Raw genomic sequence first — 24,216 nt, 5'->3', positions numbered from 1 at the left:
TCCTACTGTCTGTTCTGTCACTGCAGTGGTGTAGACATATGCAATCAGCTTGCCATCCCAAGGTAATCCCCACACTCCTCCCACTTCTTCCCCAGTTGACCATTATATCAGTTTGTGAAAATATGTCACCAATTTTAAGACAAAGATCTTAAATTGTACATCAAAAAATGACAGACAAAAGGTAAAAAGTAGAAGGATGTAACTATGAATAAAGATACTCAGCACTTTATTCAACAATAAATAATTAACAAAAAAGAGAGAGAGAGAAAAAAAATGTTTCTTTTGCTAGACAAAACTCTACCACAATGGACAACTGTCTTGGAAGTGATTGTTGGACTCTAGAAATTAAATTTAGAAACAGAGTTCTGTCCCTTGGTGATCATCTCACCAAGTTATAACTGCCAATAAAAAATAGCTTTAAATAGACACTTAATTCTTAGCAGCAGGAGGCAAATAATTCCTAACAATTTTCATTTGATACAGCAGAGGCTCACTGATTCAAAGTCATTCTATGGCTGATGTACACTATGTACCAATACAAACCAGCCATGAGTTTTGTGCTGAATTCCCCTTGCCTAGCCCTAGGGGAAATCCTTTGTCCTAACAGCTTCTATGTACTACTGGACCTTTCCTTTACTGTCCCTTATGTAGGTGGAACAGCCAGGGAGAACATCCGTATGGCTGAGATGCTCCTATACTCCAGCAGTTCTTGGCTGTCACAAGAGCCACCTAGATGTACTGAGGGCCAGGTGTAAGTCTTCAGCCGCTCTTGCTATGGGGTCTGAACTGAGCTGTGGCTGACCTGGGAGTGAAAAGTTTCGCCTCATTCTGTTTTACCCCACCGTAGTACTGCACCAAGAACAAAGTGGGCAGGCTAGAAGCTCTGTCGTGAGGCTTATTTAAACTGGGCTGCATAACACCTACCACATAGCTTGCTAATTACTGGCTTGAATTTAGGAAAAGGGTATATCACATATTGCTGTAATCACTATGTTTTATATCATTTTAACTGCTCAGTCTACTGAATCTGTAGGTGTCTGTGAGTTCCAGTATTAGATGTAGGCCTGATCCTGCATACATTCATAAGTAACTTTAGTTATCTGAGTAATTATGCAGAAGCAAATAGGAGTACCTACAGCAGTAAAGTATATGGGTAATTGTTTACAGGTTCCATCCCCATTTCACTCTTCTGCTCAGAATAAACTGGAATAATTTATCACTCAGCACTTCACAGTGGGTTCATCTATGTGAGAAGTTTACTGCAGATGACTAAGTAATAGGGGTGTGAGAAACAGACCTCATTGGATTCAGGTTCAGCTCAAAATGGGGACAGTGATTCGGATTTGAATCACTGTCCCCAATTCGATTTGGCCGAATCCGTATCTGAAGATTCAATGATGATTCGGAGAATCAGCAATTCGGACAATTGCAATAGACACAGCTTTAAATGTTTTTTTCTACATACCTCAAGGTACCAGGCACAGCTTGCGAATGTTGCAATGCTGGGGTGGATGGAGAGTCCCACAGGAGTGCGGGGGGTCCCCTGTATGCTCAGCAACAAACCCAGAAGTGGACGGGAATGTTTACTAAGCATGATCCCATTTGATACTTTTCAGCCTTTTAATTGCTTTGTTCCACAAATTATTTTCAAAGTGGATCATGAATATCCTCCTCAACTGGAATCGTTTGGGTGCTTTCAAGCTCACCTTTGTTTTAGTTTTCTTCGTAAGGAAAAATAAGTTGTGGCAGCGTGTGTTTGTGTGTGTTATTTCTTTACAAGGGAAAAAAATCACATTCATGGAACCTCAAAAACTGCTTAATGGTTTTTGCTCAGACTTTCCAAAAACAAAAAAGAACTTTGAACTGAGACTGAGCTTGGAAAATTTCAGAGCAAAAGATGAACTTTTGGGGAAGTTATTTCCATAGGAAAAACAAAATTACATCTTGAACAGTTTTGCAACTGTACTGAAGTTTCTACAGGGAAATTATTATTGTAATAGATGAGGTAGGTAGTTTGGTTATACAAAAGCTTGCTAGTTACTGTTCCCAATCTCTGCTATGATATCCATAATGTTTGTTATAATAACCACGAGAAATCTGAAAATCCAATTCATAAGCAAAATCAAAGGCAGCAATATTCATTAAAATATAATATTTAAAGTCAAGGCTGAAATAAGGAAGTGTGAGGCTGAATTAATCATGGTATATTTTTGTTATAGCACCCTTGGGGCAATAGAGCTATTATATTGGCAAAAACACTTTGTAATAGGTGACAATTCTTTAAAGCTGTTCAGAGACTCAGAATGTTTAAATATATATGGAAGGCAGTACCTCCAATCTGCCAAAAGGGTGTGATAAATGTAATTTAACATTCTGCTCCACAATTTTATTACATGGTCATCACCCAGTACATATGTAATAAATACAGAGACATCCAGGTGATTTTGTATCTCAGTGGGAAGAACTGCAGTATCCCAGACAAAGGAAGGTTGTCATTCACAGTTGTACTGGCTGTAAGGGAGGTTGTAGAGCAACAACTGGCCTTGCAGGACAATGCTTGTCCCTCTCTGCAGAAGGGGATGTGGACTGAGATCTGTTAATCTTGGAAGAGAAACTCTTTAAAACTTCGTATTTTACCTGTAAATTCCAGTTACCTTTCTAGAGGAAGGCAGAGGGGAGGAGATTATTTAAAACTTACTAAGCTTTCCTTTCTTATTACAGAGATCTGTCCATTACTATGATACATTATTTTTGGCTAGGAAGGTTCAGAAGTAACTTCCTTCGAAGCTGACATCCATGACATGTTCTGAATTGGCTTATAGAAGTACTAAATATAGTGAGACTGTCACCTAGGGCACTTCAGCTAAGACTGTCACAGGGCACTCAACTGTTTAACACAAGGCTTGTAATTGGATTCCTCAGTTGGCAGCATTGGATGATAAATTGCTGCCAGAAAATCAGATTAGTTCTTATCATTCAACAATTATTTCAAGTACTGCACTCTATATTGCCCAGTGTGGAGGTTTTTTTGCAATAAGTGTTAGTGCCTGTTAAGAATGGTGCAGAATGAGATACAAAACCAATTATAAATATAGTGACAAAGAATTTCTGATAAGATGACCTAAGATGCATCAGTTAAACATGGTTATTAGGCAACAAAATAATATCATGAAATGGCAGTCCACTCAGAGTCTCTGATATTGGAGGCACTGTACAAGCACATACTTAGGGAGATGAACATTTCAAGTTTATTTTAATTTAAAAGTGCTTTGCTTTCTAATTAGCAGGGATCTGGGTTTTCCATTTCTCATGGAAAAATATAGTAAACCGTGGATTTTACCTTTTACTAGAGGCAAATGTGGATTTCTCTTTTTACTGGAGAAGCAGCTTCTCCACGCACTCTGCTGTTCCCTGCTGTGCCAGATTGTGCCTGCTAGGCTATGGAGGTCCTGAGGGAGGGCAGCAGAGAAGGGAACCTGAGCTCACAGCTTGTGCCAACCTCCACCCCATGCACAGATCTGGGGGGCATGGGTCTTCCCTACCTCCCAGGGAGCGCACGCCACAGCAGGGAGCTGCCCCTGCCCAAGCCCACAGTGGGCAGACAGCAGGCAGCATGGTGGCGGGAGCTGGGCTCCTCTCCATTGTAGCAGCCTCTGCCTCCTTCCGGGGGCAGGGGACTGCAGACCTGGGTCCTTAGCCCCATAGCCCTGGCAGCTGGGGGCTGCCTCCAGCAGGGGTGGGGGAGGAGGGGCAGCAGCTGGGCTACGTGGGGTGTAAGGGAAGGGAGTGAGAGGCACTAGCAGGTCTAGGGAGGTGAGGTTTGTGGGAGACCTTTAATTTTAATCACAGATTTGGGGAGATTTACCAGAGAATTTGCAATTTTTTTATCAGGGAAAACCAGGGTCCCTGGTAATTAGTAACACAGCTTGTGTGTGGAAGGGAGGGAGGGAGGGAGTGATCAGGGCACCAGCCCCTGGTACCAACGTAATGGGGATGGGGTGGGGTGGCAAAAATGGTACCCTTCTCCCAGAGAGTTTGTGCCCCAGAAGTAGCAGCATGTCAAAACTGTGGTTGTTATCATAGTACCTGGGTGCATGAACACTGTGCTGTTGCTTTAGCAGCAACAACTGTGGCAGGCATAACATGCCATGGCAGCAGGTAAACCTCTAGTTATACTCTGGCTGTAATCACTAGGCATTGCAAAGAGCAGAGTACAGGTTTTCCTCACTTTATGTAGGTTCTGTATGTGCAAATTCGCTCTAATGCAATGACCCTTTTTATACCAAAAATTCATTATACGAGAGGTAAATTCACTCACTCTTATGTGATCGGTGTGTTGGAAGCCTGCAGTTAACTGCTTTGTGTAGTGCATTGTGAGAGTGGCGTGCACTAAAATTAGTCTCCTGTATGGATCTGTGCTCCTCATTTGTTGTCTGTGACCCGTATTTCTGTAGTTGCCATCCCCATTATGGTAATGTTCACCACCACCCTGTGCTTGTGTACTGTCTGCTGTTGGTGAGTACCAAAAATTGTCTTGTAAAAGCGAAAGAAATGGGTCTGAGGGTCAGAACAGTCAAGGTCTTGGAATGTATCATTGTTTGTTACATTGTAAAGTAGGTTCCCTTTACGTGAATTTGAGTTATGTGCTGTTTTCCAGGAACACATGTACAGTGTAAAGTGAGTTAAACCTATAACTGAAAATAATTAAGCTCCTACCTCCAGATGTATCAGAAATACACAGCGTAATCTCAGACATGACACTGCAAGCTAAATAGTGTTGTATTCTTATGCTGTACTCTATAGGATAAAATTACACAGGTGCCTTGATAAGCATTTGGCAAAGCCTCTAATATAGATAACTAAAAGTCTATCATTCCTGAAAAGCTGTTAGAACATTAAAGTAACAAGAGAAGAGGATTAGTAAAAGGTTCCCCCCCTCTTTATAGCTCTATAATTTGCCTTAGTGAACATTGTTCTGCTACATCTGATATTTGTGTTACTGGTTGAATTTATTTTTTTTGGTAAAAAGTGTGTTGCTTTTTTTGGTCAGTATTGACCATTGTTAGAATGTTGATGTTAAAATATTATATAGCCTGAGCATAGCCTTTCTAACTATATTCTATAGTTACTTCTAGAAAGCTCAATCTTTTAGAAACTGTTGAAAGGATGGATAATGGACACACGTTTGGGCATATTCTGTTAAGTTATAGCTGTGAAGATATAATAGTTTATTTTAAATTTGAAAAGGAAGTGGTTACTTTCAACTTAAAGTTACATTTTGAATTTGACTATCATGTTCACTGCCACATATATAATGCATAAAATATAAGGAAAATCACTCCTTGGTCATAACACTGGCAAAAAAGATATGGGGGAATCACAAATTCAAAACAAGTCAACCATGACACAACAGAAGTCAACCATGTTCTCATCCAAAGAAAAGAAAAGAAAAAAGCAAATGTAATTTTGGACTGTGTTACTGGAAGTTATATACAAAACAGGAGGTGACAGTACCACTTTACTTGCTTGTGGTTAGGTTTCAACTGGAGTACTGTGCTCAGTTTTTGGCATCACATTTTTAAAAAAGGATACAGAAAGAAATTGGAAAAGGTTCAGATGTAAACAGTGAAGATTATATAGCGGTTTGAAAGCAAACCATTTGAAGAAAGTCTGAAGGGATGTTTTTCCAGAGAAAAGGAGTTGAAGCAGGAACCAGAATAAAAGTTTTCAAATATTTGAAAGGCTGACAAATTGAAGCAGCAGCAGCACTATTTTCTGTTGCCACAGAAGGAAAGACATGTGGCAAGGGCTTTAAAATACAGCAAAAATGATCCAGATCAAATCTCAGAATATTCCAAGTTCAGCCTCTGTAAAAAATCCTGGTTTTTATTTTTGGAAAGTTTGAGCAAAACCCAATGAACAGCTTCTGAAGTTCTATGAATGTGATCTCTCCTTGTAAAGAAAAAAGACACACAGCACAAGGAAGAAAAAAACTTACCAACTGTAAGGGCAGTGGGAGAATGGAACAAAGATGGGTAGACTAGTTGTGGAGGTTTTCAAGAAGAGGTTGGATAAGCATCTAGCTACAATGGCATAGGAACAGCAATTTCTGCATGTGTGCAGGGGTCTGAATTAGGTGACCCTTGAGATCTCTTCCAACCCTATGGTTTCACACTGACAGGATTGGTAATCCCCATACTTCCAAGTAAACAGAACATGGATGGAAGTTTTGAAAGTAAATGTAGTATGCATGAGAGATGCTGGTTTTCCAACAAGAATAATCCAACTTCGGCAGTGTGGAGCAGGGTTAGTGAATGGAACCTGAGGAACCAACATTGCAAAAATCTTCCCCTCCTCCAGCGTAGAATTAGGAGGATCTTTTAATGGTATCCACAGATATTCTGTAGTCTGGCATAGGATTTTTTCTCTCTAAATTTGATCACCAGGGAGCTACTTAGCACCCAGCCCAACTGCTTCATCCGGGTACCAGAGCCTGAAATAAAATCTATTGGAAATACATACAAATACTGTCTCTGGATATAGATTCTTAATCTCTGTTACATGGGGCTGAAATTAAAATGCTTATCAACTGACCTCAACCATTTCTTAACAGAAGCTCATGCTATTCTTTCAGTAGCTGTGGTTGTGGGATTGCTGACCCAAACACAGTTGCTGATCTGTCAAAGCATTTGGTATAATCAGTTATAAAATTTCATCACACACGTTACATAACAGTATCTTGTCTGCATGAGGTCATGAAGATTTTTATCTTCAAGCTCTAACTCCTTAGCTGGGCATATGAACTTGAGCCAGTCTATCTGTAACTGTCCCTGCATGGTTTTCATTTTGTTGTATTGCAAGACCATCCTATATATAAACTACTTACAAAAAAGAGAGATAGAAATTATACGAGCAATGATGAACTATCATTATGTATATATGTAAGGGCCACATATGACTGCCATCAGAAAGAGACTTGTACATGTCTTTTCTTTTCTGAATTTAAAATTGTACCCTTAATACTTCAGTTAATGTCAAGTTATCTGAATTCAAGTTCTCATGGTAGAAAGTGCACATTTTATAAATTACTTCTCCAACTGATGGATCACAAAGAACTTTCAAGTAATGGGAAAAGTATTTTACAGAAAAATCTTTGCATTCATTGGTAAAATGAAAAACATCAGGTGTTTAAAAACACTCAGTACCAGACTTTCATATATACATATGATAAATATTTTTTACCAGTGTAACTTAAAGCAAAATTTGCTGTCTCTTTCACACCTTAAGGATTTTCTATAAATTTTTATGTGGGAAGAAACTGCATGACAAATGTTTACACAGATCTGAGAGTAACTTCATGGGACAATCTACTCCCCCTTCCTTTCAGTAATCAAGTATAACATATAACACCATTTTCCTTTCTAGCAATTAGGCTTGACATACAGACTTCTGCTATTTTTAAAAAATACCTGTGTACTGAATTTTTTTGGATGTAGTCCCAGGTGTTTTGAAAATTCTTTAAACAAACTGTAACCTACAGTATATTTTTAATCTTTGTATTTTATTAAGGATTGAAATTCAGATCAAAAATCTAAAAAAATATGACATTCACTACATGGTAGAGAGAGGTGAAGTCGTACACTGTTTGTACATTGACTGCTCTTGCTCAGGGAAATAAACACTAAATATGCTGCTTTGTGTGTGTTTATTTGCAGTTAAATTCTGGAAATCTTAGTTTCTCAGCAGGCAAAACACTTGCGGAAGCCAGTGTAAGTTTGACCTGATTAAGGACTGAATTTGTTACGTAAGTTTCCATATTCAGGCCATTGAGCCCTAAGTGACATCTCTGGTACATTGTAACTAACTTCCCAGCTGCACTTTAGAGGATGCTGTGTGTGGTAGTGAATGTGACCTTGAAGTATTTATATTATCTGTGTTTTCATAGTAACATTTACTGCTACATTTACTTCAGCCATATACTCTTTGGCTCTGCAACAGTCTGCCCACAGCAGATTCTACTGTATATGGATTTCCTTGGAGTAGCTATGTCACACGATCTGAAGAAAGGGAAGTTTTGCCTTCTTCATCACTCGTCTATAGAGGGTAAGGGCAAAGGTATCAGAGTTAGCCCCTGATGCAATCCTACAAGTATGAGTCTCCTAGAAAGCTTAAAGCAGTCAGTGTCATGATTACAGCTTACCAAGTTATCATAAGAGAGTCATATTTTCCTATGGTAAGGTTAGATGTGTCATTATTTGTTTTAAAGGTTCCCTTGTATATAGCAACAACAAACAAAACTTTTGCAATGGGGTGTAGTGTATATTGCCTTTCTGATCCCAGATATACTTGATATCCCAGATATCTTCTTCAACTAAGCAACTAAGGTGCACTCAAGGTCTTTGCATGCAATTTTTTTGTATAGAGAAAAAGTTAAGTTGCATTTGTAAATGGATATTTACATGTGAAGATCAGCAGTTAGACACCTACCTACTTGTTTAACATGTGCAAATACCTATATTCATATGCAAATATGAAGATTCAATGTGCAAACAATGAAGCCCACATTTGTAGATATGATTTTAGAAACCGATTTGGAAAATGAATTCCTTTTCATGTAAAAATAGCCTGAGAAAAGGCTATCTAACTGTATAAGGTCTATATTAACTGCATCTTTAAAAATGAGCATGGTTCAATGTTTAAAAATATCACACATTACTAGGAGGCTGGCTTATCCTGTTTTCAAACTTGGATATACTTGACCATGACTTTTTAAATCTGACATATTTTGGTTCCTAGCTAGTGAGTTTGCAAACATGGGCATATATTACATACAAAAAGACAGAAAGGATGGATGTTAGCATGAAAAGAATGAAACAGGAGAGTGAAAGATAAAGTAGTACCTATCCTGAGCCTTATTTTGGGATGGTCCATGCACCAATTTAACAACATGACTATCCCTATACCAATTTACTTATTTTCTGCAATTCTTCATTCGGACATAGGTGCTCATGGGGTCTGTCTACGTGTGCAATTAATGCAAAGCAATAAACTCCAGAACAGTTTGAACTGGAGTAGACTATTCCTGTGTGCAGCATCTACATGTGCACCTAGGACAGCAGAAATTTGAGCTGGGACAGAGCAGGTCTGGGCTGCCAGGAGGTACAAGGGGTTAGCCCTGAACTCTGGGTGGTGGCATCAGGCAGCAGAGGGGAGGGCTAGCACACAAGGGTGCTAAAAGTGTAGTCATGTGGGTAGGTGGCAGGAAGGAGTCTGGCTCCTGGCTGGCTGGGCTGACCAGGTTCAATTTGCACACACAATTGGCCAGGGCCAGCCAATCCTATCCTGAGGAACTTATGGCTGCAGGGGGCCTTGTAGAGCCAGACAGAGAGGCTGTGGCCCGTCCTGTGTTTGACCCTGGCTGCCGTGTTTGCGCTGTAGCCCACCCAGCAGGTTGGATTTTTGTTTAACTGTTCTGGTGAGAAATTACAGCCACCACTCCTCCTCCCATGGTGTGCCAGGACATCCATTTACTGGTGTAAGAATAAATGTGTCTATGCAGAAGTTAGCTTCAATATAATTGAGCTAACTTTAATTCTTAAGGTCTTGTTATTCTTTTCCGTATTCCTCTCTTGCTTGCTTTATTGTTGCCATCTCACACATTGATCCCAGACTTGGGTCTGACTGTTACCCTAACTTACATTAAGCAGTACCTTACTTCACAAGCACTCTCTCCAATGTGGTGATCCTTCCTTGCTTAGAACTAATCTAGACTAAGGTAACTACCTCTTCCTGGCTTAATTATACTGGTACAGGTGCACTGGCATGACCCACTAATATAGACATAATTATATTAGCACAAAGGTGCTTATGCTAATATAACTTCACTTTGCTGGGGTCACTTAACCTCATTTGTCTTTCCTGCTTGGTGCAGGGGGCTAGACCCAATGATCTTTTGAGGTCCCTTCCAGCCCCTAACAATCTATGAACCTATGAATTTAGGCCAGGCCACAAATCAGTAAAAACTGTTCGAGTATAACAAGCAGTATGAGCACTTTTATACTAATGTGATTGTATCCATACTAAGATAACTACACTTCTCAGCTTTATAGTGTGGATCTGCTCTTAGTAAATTTGTTAGGCTTCTCTTTTGCTTGAGTTGTAAGGAGATTAAATCATATTCCATCCAACAAGAAAGGAACCAAAACCTTTAGCCTGTAAACTGGGCTTCTGAAAACTTGCACACTTTCCTAAATGTAATGGATTCTTTGTTGACTGAGCTGCATATTTTAGCTATTGAGTTTCTGCATACTTAACTGATCTAGCTGCACGCTCCATTTGCCAAATATATCATCATAGCAGATCCCAAATTCCACTGCTATAAAAAATATGATTTTTCAACAGTAATTATTTATTTCTAGGTCTCAGTTTTTGTTCTTTTTTAAGTGCTAGCTAGGGTTGTTGAAAGCAAGAAAGTCTTTCAGACTTGCTAATGGTTTCCTCTGTTGGTGGGAAATGTGATTAAACCAGTGTTTTTCAGGGCTGGGGGTGTGATGGAAGGCAAGTAAATTCAAGTTTAGAACCTGAATTAAAATTGGCCTGTTTTTCAAATGGTTGAAGGCCATGAAATCTGTGGATGCTCATAGGGAGGTGCAGGTGCTCAGAAGCTGACTCCTTGAAGGCTGAGGGGGGATCTTGTGGCCTGTTATAAACTAGTCAGGGAGGATCAGCAGGCATTGGGGAGTCACTGTTCCCCCGAGCACTGCCAGGAGTGACCAGGAATAACGGTCACAAGCTGGCAGAGGGTAGGTTTAGGTTAGATATCAGGAGGCACTACTTCACGGTCAGGGCGGCTAGGGTCTGGAACCAGCTTCCAAGAGAAGTGGTGCAGGCTCCTACCCTGGGAGTCTTTAAGAGGAGGTTAGATGTACACCTTGCTGGGGTCGTTTGACCCCAGTACTCTTTCCTGCCATGGCAGGGGGTCGGACTAGATGATCTGCTCAGGTCCCTTCCGACCCTAGAAACTATGAAACTATGAAGTTCCCAAATATGAGCTTAGTCTGAAAGTTGAGAGCCAAGTCAAACCTTTACAAAAAAGGAATATTTGCAAGCTCAGCAATAACTGCAAGCTCAGCAATGCCTTATGGGAAAACCCCTGCATGCATGCAAGTGGATGTTATTGCAACACATTGATGTCCTGGGCTAACTCACTTTTGATGCAGGCCTCCTCACTCCTTGACTGCAAGCCTTGACCCCAAAGCATATATCTGTGGATGCCCATATGTGGAATCTGATAAGCACAAAATTGGAAGGGACCTCAAGTTTAACAAGGCAACCCTCCTATACATGCTATTCCTAAACCATCCTACACTGGTAGATCATGCTGCAGAACTTGTGGCCCTTCTTTGTATGGAGGTCTTGTCCACTGGCATTGTCTTCTTCTACACTTTGTAGCAGAGTATATGTGGGTATTTTACAATTCCTTACTAAGCATGGGCTGAGCTATGACATTCAGCCACAAAATGGTATGAAGTCACCCTTCATCCTGCCTGACAGATTAATTGGGTGAGTGATACCATCTCAGAGCAGACCTCTCCTTCCCATGGCTCCCTGGTACATATGGGATAGAAAGCAAAATCTACACCCCCTTAGTAAGGTGTAACTTAGTCACTTAGGCTGCTTGGTTGTTTCTAAAAAAAAGGACAGTGACAAGGCCCCAACTATGCCCTGCCCTTGTGATGATTCATCCCCTCAAGAGCAGCAGTAAGAAACAGCTTCTGCAACTGTACTTTACCCTTTGTTACAAAGCCTTTGTATGTGGGGGTGTGGAAGGAAAAAGCAAATACTTGTGCTTTTCCTCTTGCCACCCTTGTCAGCCAGGCTGTGGCCAAAGAAAACCTGGCCCAATTACAATATTTTAGCTGAAATATCTTAACCTAATTTGCTTGCATGAGAGAAAGATATTCAAGGTTATTATTTCATATAATTTTAACGAGGAATAATTACCCAACAAAGATCCTTGTGTGACTTTATACATGGAAATTCAAGTTAGCAAGAAGCAGGCTAGAATTGGATCACTGATGAACAGAATAAAAAAATAGATAGCTTTGGAAATCCATTTGCTAATTAAAAAAGAAAGAATTGAGAATATTGTGGGAAAAAAGGGGAAATGAGTCTAAAAACAGTTTACAGAACAGGGACTTGTCAGTATGCACTGAGAAAACCATCCGCTTTTGCACAAATTTGTTGTCAAGTAATTTCCAAGAAAAAATGCAATAGTAAACAAGCACTTTACTCCCTCCCCACCAAAATAATGATCATAAAAAAGGTGTGCACGCGTTTTTAGGGATAAAACCAATATGGCACTAATTGCCTACACATGGGTTCTTGGAAAGGAAAAAAAAAAAGATAATACACCATTTTTGCTAGCAAGCTGTTGCCAAGAACCTTGAACAAGTTTAAATCTTGCTGTCAACCAGTGCTAATGTTGTATGCCCACCCAGAACCACTGTTGGTCAACCCAAACCAAACAACCCTTTGGGCCAGCATGATTAAGGCAGGCCACCTTCTGTAGCCAGTGACAAATAAGGAATTGATGTGGTTAATACCATATCTTGATTTTCTGACTCTCCAGCATGGCTGACCAGATTCCCATTTACAGTAAGGCTGACTGGGAGCAGTTCGCAGCATAAGTCCAAAGAGTACAGAGAATATGCAAGATATAGTATGTTTAAGGCTTATGACCGAATAATTTCCTGAGCCAATTTAGCTTCTTTTCCTGTTCCTGAGTTGTTTATGAACAGAAAGCTTTGATTATTGAACAAATTCATAATTGTTTGATTAACAAATTTCGGCCACATGTTTGTTGCAAACACTCCTTAATTTGATATTCATGGTATGTTATTTATGCTATCTGATCAAACACCTCTCTCCATGGAAATTGTTGTTGCTATGTGATAGGAATGCTGAATGGAAGTTCATTTGCACTGAAATTAAGTCCTGTGCAAAGGGCAAGCATGTGCCAACTACATCCTACTTCAGGGACGTGGTGCATCAGCTGCATGCTCCAGGGTCACTCTGCTCTGTAGTGATAATACTCACTTAACCAGATCTCAGCCACAGGCCTGATGTGCACATCTGGCAGACAGTCACTATTTTAGCATGAATGTTCTCCTAAGATCAACAAGTGAGGTGTTAATAGGGTTGAGAAGAACTTCTGTTTTATACAGTGCTGCCAGATCTGGATTTTATCACAAGTCTTGTAATGTTTAGACTTAACATCCTGGGGCATGTGAAAATTTTAGCTTTTTTTTTTTTTTTTTTTTTTTTTTTTTTAAGAGAGTAATTTTCTAGTTCTAATTTTCTGCAGTGAAAAAGGCTAGAAGTGTCATCCAGGCATAGGCTAAAGACTCAAGAAAACAGTAGTCAAAATAAAAGAACCCATAATGCATTATTTTTAGAGTCTCATTATTTTAAACCAAACTTATGCTATTTTATTGCCCGACTCATTTTTAAACATGTGTGTTAGCAATCTTGTATATAGCAATGACAGAAGTATTCAAAAATAACTTCGCAGTATTTGAGCAGCTCTATTTATGTCTGGTCAAAGCTATCCTAAGTCATTAAAAAAGAAACCCAAAACTTGGCAGTCAGAAAAGCATGGCTAGGAGGACCAACATGCAATATTGCCTCAGGAATCTGTAGAGCTCAGCAGTCAGTTGTCCATAGTAATGAAAACCGACAGGGGCCTCATTGGAGACAGCTTAGCTTCACTTTGGTCACTTCCTCTCTGTGCCTTGCAGACAAAAAAGGGTTACAGTACTACACAAAATGAACTTGATTTCCAAGGGGTCAGGTACGTACCACCTTTAGAATTTTATTTCCTTTTATAGGAAAAACATGTAGTTGCAACCTGGGAAGTTAGGTAAGGGACAGGTTGTTAGGACTACTCCCAATAGGGTCTTGGCACCCTTTTGTTTTAATATATTGCCTTCCAACCTCTTACCTCTCCACATACGTGTCCCTATTCTGATCTGTTCATGGGTCTCATGCACCTGTTGTGCCTCGTCTTTCAGATAATAAACTCTTTGGCTAGGGACAGACATTCAAAAAGCCGAAGCCTGAACTGGTTCGACCTTTGCAAGTTAGTCTAACTTGTCTAGGCTGAGTCGGTTTGTAACCACACAGACATGCGCACACATGCCTGCAGTTGCTCAGGCTAGATGCCAGGGGCACTAGAGTGTGCCCTCAGCTGCAGCAGAGCTGTGCTGGGTGGATGTGGCTAGTCCACGCTGAAATGGCCAGAGAGGGGTTTCATTCCCCTCTCCCTATCCCACTGGCAGGAACCCGAGCTGCTGCAAGGGGCCAGTGTGGCCCCTGAGGCAGAGGGGGCACAGAGGGGGATTATTTTCTCCTCTACCCCTACCCCCAGGGGGGTGCAGCCAGGTGTGCCTGCCCATTCTGCTGCTGAACAGCAGAATAAGCCTCCTCCTGTCCCCTCTGTTGGATGCCAGAGGGAGGGGGAAATAACCCTGGCCCACCCCCCGAGGGGTCCTGCCAGCCAGTGTCTGGCCCCCAGGTGGGAGCTGGCTGTGAAGTGGGTTTCCCAGGCCAGCTCAGAGGTAGCAGTGGGTCCCGGGCCTGGCAGCCACCAACGCCACACCCCCTGCCCTGTGCAACACCTGGGGCTGCAGCCTAACAAGCAGCTGCGGGCTGGCTGGGGGGCTGTTCTGCCCTCCTCGTCATCAGCTACTGCTGCCACTGCCATGGAGTGCTGCTGGTGTGGAGGGGCAGGAAGCATCTGCCCACATGTGGAGCTCTGGCTGCAGTCCCTGGATGGCCTTGGAAGGTAGAAGGTGCCTGGGTGGGAGGCTTCAGTCCAGCGCTGCTGCCAGAGCTCCACATGTAGGGCACAAGCTGTGGGGCAGCCCCACAAGCCTCTGCAGCCCCTCCAAGCTAGCCCAGCTAGCAGCCACCTGCCACATGCTGGGCCAGGCTGAGCTACACTGGCCAACTGGGCTCGACATCCCTGTCACTGAGCTACAGCTGCTGAGGGTAGCCCCACCCCCATGGCCTGTCCTGGCCAGGCTGTGTGACTTCCTCAGCCAGGGCTGAGCAAAGTCGGTCAGGGCTGTGGGGGCAGGGCGACTCCTGGCCACTGTGGTACAGCTGCTCCCTGCACCCCAGCTGAGCTGAGCCAGGCCAGGGAGCACCGAGCCTCCCCCCAGCACCACCCCCCTTGGGGGTAGGAGGGAGGAGGAGGGGGAAAAGTACTGCCCAGAACTGGACAGTGTCCCCAACCCACCCTGCCCCACAGGGAGTAAGAGTTCCCCTCTGGGGCCTGGCAGCCTTGCAGAGCCCTCCTTCCTGCCCCGCAGCAGCAGGGGTGGAAGCAAAGGGGGAAGAACCCCTCCATCCTCCAGCACTGTACAAAGCCCCACTCCCTGCCTCACAGTGGTAGGGAGGGGAATTGGGGGAGAGCAGGAGGTGGGGGAAAAAGTTCCCCTCTGGGGACCACACAGCCTTGTGGAGTCCCCCTCCCCATCCCAGGGGGGAGGGGGGAGGAGGAGCAGGATTCCTCCTCTAGCCTCACCCAGAGCTGTCCCCACCCTGGGGGGAGGAGGTGGAGGGGGAAGAGCCCCCTCCAGCACAGAGCAATGTCCTGGCATGGCCTCATTAAAGGTGAAGGTAGCAGGGAGATGGGTTAATTCTTCCCTCTGTCCCTTCTGCCCTGCAGCTGGGGTCGCCAGCCTCAGCGGCCACTGCCACAGCCACCTCCCTTCTGCTCCCCAGCAGACAGGCAAACCCCAGATGCAGTGGGGCAGGAGGGGAAGGAGGGAAGAATTAACCCCCTCCCTGCTCACTTTGCCTTAACAGGGCCATGTCGGCCAGTGTCTCAACAAGGGCCAGTCCCTGCTTGGGCTAGAGAGCAGAGTGGCGGGGTCAGCCTTGAGGCTGAAGCAGAGAGCCCCATTCTAGCCCAGAAGGCATGCTGGGGGACTCTGGTTTAACTTAAACAAGGAAGGGGTCTGGGAAAGAAAATGTATAAACCAATGTACAAATCAGTTAAGTCTGATATTACATTCAACCTTGTTCATCTCAGATCAGTTCCGGCCATTTTGAAACTGGTTTATGTGCACTGAATGTCTGTTCTGTTACAGGTTTAAGCCAGTTTCTGAGCATTTAAACCCGTTTATGTGTAATGTCTGTCCCTAGCCTTTGGGGTAAAAACTATTGTTTTCCCTGTGTACAACCAGAGGCAGAGCTAGCCAACTCTGTGCCAGGACAGTTGTGTGACCCTTCAGCAGGGCTTGAAGTTGTGGAATCTCCATCCCTGCTTATGTTCAAAAGCAAGTTAGACAGATATGTAACTGGCATGGTGTAATAGGGTACCCTTACCTTGTTACTGGGAGAAAGCTGGAGGACAGACAGAGCTGGTGAGGGCACTTTAAGGCTAGAGTCTTTGTGGCTCAGAGACAGGGAACTGCAAGCAGAGACAATATAGGGAGTGGAGACAGGCTTTCTAGGGTCACCAGAGACCCTGCGGGAAGTATGTCAAACCGAAGCAGGGCAGATTGCACAATGAGAAAACCCTGGGTGTGCACAGTGTGACAGGGCAAACTAGCCAGAAGAAAATGGATGTAGCATTATAAGATGGCCACCCTCAGGCTAGCAAGCAGTTTAACCCTGACTGAGGAAGGGAGAAAACCTCCCAAGCACATTGCTGCAGAGCTGGGGAAGGGATGGTAAAAGGGCCCTAGTATAGAAGTGGAGAACCTTCCTTTCTTTTGCAGTACCTAAAGTTTTCCTAGGGCAGGGATGATTTGGAGTTCCATTTGATCTGCTGCCAGTGTGCAGATGGACTGTGTTTTTTTCTGAAATGGTAGAGATAATTGAAGCCGGAGGACAGGGCATGTCTAATAGGGGCAGTATGGAGCCATAGGATGCCTAAAAGGCACTCTACATAGAGCCCTGCAGGGGGTAAAAGACCAACAAAAGAGGTTGAGTGGTGCATGAATGGCCTGAACTGAGGCACAGAACCCAGGGGGGTGAGCCGCCCAAGAAGGGTGAAGTGGGACCGTGGGCTCAGAGCCTAAGAAAAGTGAAAGTAGGGCCAGAGGCCCAGAACACAGGAGGAGCACAAGGCCTAATGGCCACAAGAGCCCCCAGGGGCTCAGAGTCCAGGAAGGGAAAGACTGGGGCCAGAGGGCCCAGAGCCTGAGGTGAGACAGGGACTGTGGCCCAGAAATTGAGGTCCAAGGTAGTAGAACTAGGCTAGGGCGACACAGCCACAGAAATGGGGCTGAAACTAAGAGGACTAAAGCCCCAACACAGGTCTGAAACAAAAACAGGGTCAACTATGCCTTTGAGACAGGGCCCAGGGTTGGGTGGGGGCCTCCTCCTCTCTCCCCAAAGTAATCACATACCATCTTTGAGGCATGGATGTGGCTATGGAGGTAGAAGGTGGCCACAAATAACCCATAAGGTGACTGGTGCCCTGAGGCAAATGGGGGTCCATGAGGTAAAATGAAATTAGACTGGGCTCACTCTGGACCCTGGGGCACCTTCCCAAAACCTCATAAATAGCATCATCCGGGAGAACTATAGACCAATCAGTCTGACGTCTGTCCCTGGAAAAATCCTAGAGAAAATTGTCAAGGGATCCATCAACGACAGACTACTGGAAGGCAAGCTTCTGAATGCCAGCCAACATGGTTTTGTTACTGGCAGGGATTGCCTGACCAACCTCATCTCCTTCTATGACCAGGTAACATATGCTCTGGACAAGGGAGATGATGTGGACATCATTTATTTGGACTTCAAGAAGGCCTTTGACCTAGTTCCCCATGATGTCCTCATGGTTAAGCTGGGGAACCATGGCATTGATCATCATGCGGCCCAGTGGGTAGGCAACTGGCTACAAGAGTTGGACCCAAAGAGTCCTAGTTGAAGGACATCATGCAGAGTTACCAGTGGAGTCCCTCAGGGTTCGGTACTTGGGCCAGTACTCTTTAACATTTTCATCAACAATTTAGATTCAGGAGTCAGATGTGAAATGGCCAAGTTCGCGGATGATACCAAATTATGGGGGAGGGCTGTTACACTGCAGGACAGACTGGGAATACAAGCCAACTTGGATGCACTCTCAAGGTGGGCTGACCAAAACATGATGGTCACCAGCTCTCACTAGCACCATGACCAAAAAGGACTTGTGGGTCTTGACTGACCAAAAGATGAATATGAGGCACCAATGTGATGCAGTGGTGGGCAAAGCTAACCAAACTCTGGTGTGCACCCACTGATACAGCTCAAGCAAAACTAGGGAAGTCATCCTCCCACTTTACTCAGCCCTGGTGAGACCGCAGCTGGAGTACTACGTCCAGTATTGGGCTTCCCCACTTCAGGAAGGATGTGGAGAAGCTTGAGAGAGTTCAGAGGAGAGCCACTTGTATGATCCAAGGCCTGGAGGGAAGGCTGTACAAGGAGAGGCTGAGGGACATGGAACTCTTCAGTCTGGAGAAGAGAAGGCTCGGGGGATATGGTGGCAGCCTACAAATTCATAAGAGGGGTGCATCAGGACCTGGGAGAACATCTGTTCACCAGAGCTCCCCAACGGATAACAAGGTCTAACAGTCATAAACTCCAGGAAGGCTGATTTAGACCGGATATAAGAAAAAAATTCTTTACAGTGCGGTGCTTCATCTTTCCCCTCAAAGAAAGCGTGTGTTCTCTTTTAGGTTGGTGGATCTCCTCTGGTGGGCTTTAAACTAGGCTCATCAGGGGAAGGGGAAGATGAGGGTGGAGAGCCTTGGACCACTAAACCAAGCGTCACCCACAAAAACAGCCCAGTCCAGACCAACAATGAGCAGAACAAATACCCAGGTCAGCAACAAGGGCCTGGGTAGTACTGGGATTAAGGGGGCAGTGCATGCATCTTCAGGAAGTCTCAAATGCCTCTACACTAATGCTCATAGTATGGGGAACAAGCAGGAGGAACATACCCTCCTGCTAGCTAATACCAACCCAGACATAGTGGGGTTCACCAAAACATGGTGGGGCCCAACACATGACTGGGCGGTGAATATCAAAGGCTATAGGCTGTACAGGAGGGATAGGACAGGGAGGAAGGGTGGGGCTGTGGCGCTTCACATCAAGGAGAAACACACATCCTTAATGAGTAGCACTGGGTCAGAGGAGGGGCACACTGAAGTGCTCTGGGTTAAAATACAAGGAAGTCAAGGGGAAAGGGACTTAACGGTGGGGGTCTACTACAGACCACCCAACCAAGGGGAAGAGCTAGACCAGGAATTCTTAAGTCAGCTCATGGAGGCAGTAAGGTCAAAGGGCGGGGTCATCATGGGTGACCTGAACTTTCCAGACATCTGCTGGGAAGAGCAGTCAGCCAGGTCTGACCACTCATGTAGGTTCCTAGCCAACATATAGGACCTCCATTTAACCCAGGTGGTGCACAGCCCTACCAGGGGAGACGCCTTGTCGAATCTGGTCCTGTCCATGGATGACAACCTGGTGAGGGGGCTGCGGGTGCACGACCACCTGGGCAACAGCAATCAGCATCCAGCACAAGATGGCAAAGGCCTGCAGCAAGGCAGCAGCCCTGGACTTCAGGAGGGTGGATTTCAATGAGGTAAGGAGAATAGTTGGGGAGACACTGAGGTCCTGGAGGGGAGGGGAGTTGGGTGTCCAAGAAGAGTGGTTGTTCCTTAAGGAGACGATCTCCCAAGCCCAAAGGGAGGTAATCCCAACATGGATCAAAGGGGCAAAAGGGAGCAAAAGGCCCCATGGCTCACCAAAAGCATCTGGGAATATCTCCTAGCTAAAAAGGAGGCATACACATATGGAAGGGAGGGGCCATCACCAGGGAGGACTATACCTTTGTTGCTTGGGGCTGAAGGGGGGTGGTCAGGAAGGCCAAGATGGAGTTGGAACTGGGACTAGCTACCCAGACCAAGGACAACAAGAGTCCTTTTTTAAATACACAGTGGGTAAAAAGAAGGTACCGGGTCATGCGGGGCCTCTGCAGGACACGCTAGGAAATCTGGTTGTCACAACAGACAGCAAAGCTAACCTATTTAACAATTTCTTTGCCTCCATTTTTCAGAGCAGGGGCTGGGTCATCCCCCTCACCGGGACCCCGTAGGCCCCAGGGGAGGTGCACCCAGGCCTCTGGTCAGAGAGGACCTAGTCAGGGAACTTCTGGAGGGACTGGACACATTTAAATCAGCAGGTCCTGATGATCTCCACCCCAGAGTGCTGAGGGAATTAGCAGAGGTCATTGCAGGACCCCTGGCACAGCTTCACAAGCACTCATGGTGCTCTGGTGATGTGCCAGAGGACTGGAAAAGGGCGAATGTGGTTGCCATTTTCAAAAAAGGGAGAAGGAGGACCCAGGAAACTATAGGTCTGTTAGTCTTACCTTGGTCCTGGGTAAGCTTTTTGAGAGAATTGTCCTGGTGCATGTCCACGAGGGGCCAGCAGGGGAGATTATGCTCAGAGGCAACCAACACAGGTTCATTAGAGGCAGGTCCTGTCACATTAACCTGGTGGCCTTCTATGACCAGGTCAAAAAATCCTTGGACACAAAATCATGAGGTGTCGTGATGGACGTAGTCTTTCTGGACTTTAGGAAGGCCTTCGACACTGTCTTTCACCCCAGGGTGGCGTCGATATGTACAAAGTCAGATAGGTCACCAACTGGCTGGAGGGCCGCAGCCAGAGTGGTGGTGGATGGGTTTTATTTGACTTGGAGGGACATGGGCAGTGGGGTTCCGCAGGGCTCGGTCCTCGGGCCCGCACTGTTCAACATCTTCATCAGCGACTTGGACGAGGGGGTAAAAAGCACCCTGTTCATATTCGCAGATGACACTAAGATGTGGGGAGAAGTGGGCACACTAGAAGGGAGGAATAGGCTGCAATCAGACCTAGACTGATTACAGAGGTGGACAGATGAGAACAGGATGGGTTTCAACACTGACAAGTGCAAGGTGATGCACCTGGGGAGACAGAATCAGCACCATACCTACAGGCTGGGGAACTCCTTTCTTGTCAATGCAGAGGTAGAAAAGGATCTTGGAGTCATTATTGATGCCAAAATGAACATGGGCCGGCAGTGTGGGGAGGCAGTCAGGAAGGCCAACTGTACCTTGTCATGCATCCACAGATGCATCTCAAGCAGGTCCAAGGAGATGATCCTCCCCCTCTGTGCAGCACTGGTCAGGCCGCAGCTGGAGTACTGCGTCCAGTTCTGGGTGCCACACTTCAAGAGGGACGTGGACAACATGGAGAGGGTCCAGAAGAGGGCCACCCACGTGATCAGGGGTCAGCATGGCAGGCTACGGGACCTGAACCTGTTCAGCCTCCAAAAGAGAAGGCTGAGGGGGGATCTGGTGGCCTTTTACAAACTAGTCAGAGGGGACCAGCAGGCACTGAGAGAGTCCCTGTTTCCCCGAGCACTGCCAGGAGCGACCAGGAATAACGGTCACAAGCTGGCAGAGGGTAGATTCAGGCTAGATATCAGGAGGCGCTACTTTACTGTCAGGGCGGCTAGGGTCTGTAACCAACTTCCAAGAGAAGTCATGCTGGCTTCTACTCTGGGGGTCTTTAAAAGGAGGCTGGATGAACACCTTACCAGGGCCGTTTGACCCCAGTACTCTTTCCTGCATGGCAGCGGGTCGGACTTGATGATCTGCTCAGGTCCCTTCCGACCTGACCAACTACGAAACACATGTCCAGGGTCTGGAACAAATTCCCCCCAGAGGTGGTACAAGCACCTACTCTGGACTCCTTCAAAAAACAGCTGGATTTATTTTTTGCTGATGTCACTTGATCCCAGCTGACTTCCCACCTATGGTGGGGGGGCTGGACTTGATGATCTCATGAGGTCCCTTCCAGCCCCTAATGTCTATGAATCTATGGATCAAGGTGCGCAGATGAGGAGACGATGGAAGATACCATGAGGAGCTAGAGTGGGACACGGATCAAGTGTTGTGGCCACCCTGGGGTCCTTTTCCACCACAGGTGTTTTAGTTAGGGATGATTCTGCCTTGAGCAGGGGCCTAGACTAGATGATCTCATGTGATCCTATCCAGCCCTATTTCTCAAGATCTTTTTCTATGACCTAAATTTATTCCAGAAGAAAACTGAATCTTTTTCTGTCTTGTGTTAAAGAGTTTAACATCATACCAAAACTCCTAACAGTAACCTGTTCAACCCCAAGCTCAGAGATGGCAATCTTCCTTACATACCAGGAATCAGACTGCTTCTTATAGCTGGTTCTTATCCAGGTGAGCAGAGAGCCTTCTCCTATCCCTATGCAACAGGTACAAAGGCCAGTCACAACTCCACCTCCCCTGTTCAAGGACTGCTAGATCCATCTGGGTGTCAGCCACCACAAACAGAGCTACAGGGGCAGGGAGGGGGCTATCCCCATTTCCCTCTTCTGTACTGGCAACAGGCAGGAGTAGTATCCTAACGAGCAGATGCCTCAAGAAGTCCCATGCTAGGTTTCCCTCAGGCCCTCCCAGAGCTCTGAAAATACAAGCATAAAGACTTTTTAATTGCTCATTGTAGTATGTGCGAAAAAGAGACTTTTTGTTAAAATCTGATTTTGCTAAAAGCTACTTTTGTGGGGCTACTGGTTATCATTACAAATATTCCACCTGCAATAACACACAGCATTTCCCTTTGACTAAATATTGTTTCTCTGCCAATAATCCTTTGCAGACAGTCAGCTCAGGGAGCACCACTAATCTGTTTTTCCTTTTCTAAGAAAAAGGAAAAGTACAGTAATTAGATTCATAAACAGCACACATAATAAAGATTTGGCAACCTTACTGATTTTGGCTGCAAAAGATGAGGTTCTCCTGCTAATCTATCAGTCAGTCTACAGTATCAAACATGACCTGAAAGAAGATGGGAGACAATGAGGCAATGCCAGAAACTGAGACTGGTTGCTTTAGTGCTTTGGTTCTCAGTCTTTTTAGAGTTAAGACACCTCTCCATAACTTTTGTGAATTGAACAGTATATTTCAAAAACTAACTTATTATAGTACTTACCTGCTTGAAGAGGGTTCAGAAGGGGAGAGCCTCAACTTATCGCTTTTCCTGCCCAGCGACATACTTCAAAGGCTGTCACGGCATCCTGGTTGAGAATCACCGCTTTAATGAAAGGTTTTGTTCTTTAGCTCCCATTCCGTATTAATAAAACACTACGCGTTGAGGTGATTTTTTAAAATCTAACATTAGGATGAGGGAGAAATCAAATAAAAAACAATTAGAGAAATAGCGCTCGATTTTCATCAATATAGAGAATTACAGCCTCTTGTGGGAATGAACTACATTTGCCCTGGGCTGCTCAAATAGATTTGAACCTTAGGAAATGATTTTATTGAAAAACAAACATGTGTGTCAATAAGGCAAGTGTGCTCACATCTGTATCAGCATTGTATGATTATTGTTAAAGCTGAATAATGACCTGCAAGATGGAAAAATATAACTCATCTAACAAAAAGAGTGTCTTGTCAGTGAAACACAAACGAGCACAGAGCAAACCCAGGCTTTTGCAGCATCCATTTGCAGCCTGACCTGGAGCAGCTTGCTCTGCTCATTTCCCCCAGGGGTTTTTTAATCACCCTTGTATCAGGTCTTTCTGCCTCTGGCCTACTTTCCTCCAGAAAGGCTCCAACAAGCAACAGTCTCTCTAAGCACTAACAAACAAGTCCTGGAAAAAAACCGGGGCAATAGCTAGGACAGAAAGAAAAGGAAACAGGAGCCCCTTTGGGGGCTTAAAACCCACCCAGTCTTGTTCTGTACAGACAGAATTCTCCTGCCCAGTCCAGCTCCAAATCATATGGCTTAGAGACAGCCTTCTCCAGGGGCTGCAGCCTCCTTTCCCTGTAAGGCCACTCACAAGAAAAAACTCCCTTCTACAGCTTCCCTTTCCAATTCACTTCTCCCAGCCTTTTAGGGAAATCACCCAACTCCTTCTCTGCTGTGTCTGATAACTGACCCAAGCCATCTGATTCCCAGCAGATCAGGATCAGCTTAGGGCTGGGGACTGGGAGGGGGAGCCAGCAGCTGATATCTCAGTAGCAAGGGTAAACCTGATCCCTCTTAAAGGGACAGCCAACCTGTTACAGACAGGTAAATGACCTCATACAAGTGACAGAAACTTGAGACTGAGATGTTGTGAGGTTAAGTAGA

At 44.8% G+C, this 24,216-nt stretch overlaps 2 protein-coding genes across 2 annotated transcripts in view; one reads left to right on the top strand and one right to left on the bottom strand.

Annotated features, from left to right (window-relative positions):
- Window positions 1-23,147, bottom strand: part of MAP3K4 (mitogen-activated protein kinase kinase kinase 4) — a 189,394-nt gene extending 166,247 nt beyond the window's left edge. Inside the window, exon 1 of the mRNA XM_090042504.1 lies at window positions 23,071-23,147. Within this exon, the coding sequence (XP_089898630.1) occupies window positions 23,071-23,132 (62 nt within the window). The 5' untranslated portion in view covers window positions 23,133-23,147. The remainder of the gene's footprint in view (window positions 1-23,070) is intronic.
- Window positions 7,762-24,216, top strand: part of PLG (plasminogen) — a 98,749-nt gene continuing 82,294 nt past the window's right edge. The window contains exon 1 of the mRNA XM_090042549.1: window positions 7,762-7,769. The gene's annotated coding sequence lies outside the window, so the exon portion shown is untranslated. The remainder of the gene's footprint in view (window positions 7,770-24,216) is intronic.

Source organism: Crocodylus siamensis, chromosome 1, assembly GCF_052110815.1.
Source record: "Crocodylus siamensis isolate JL-2025a chromosome 1, ASM5211081v1, whole genome shotgun sequence".
Classification (NCBI taxonomy): Eukaryota; Metazoa; Chordata; order Crocodylia; family Crocodylidae; genus Crocodylus; species Crocodylus siamensis.
The sequence above is the reverse complement of the archived record's forward strand: the minus strand, read 5'-3'. Positions and strand labels throughout refer to the sequence as shown.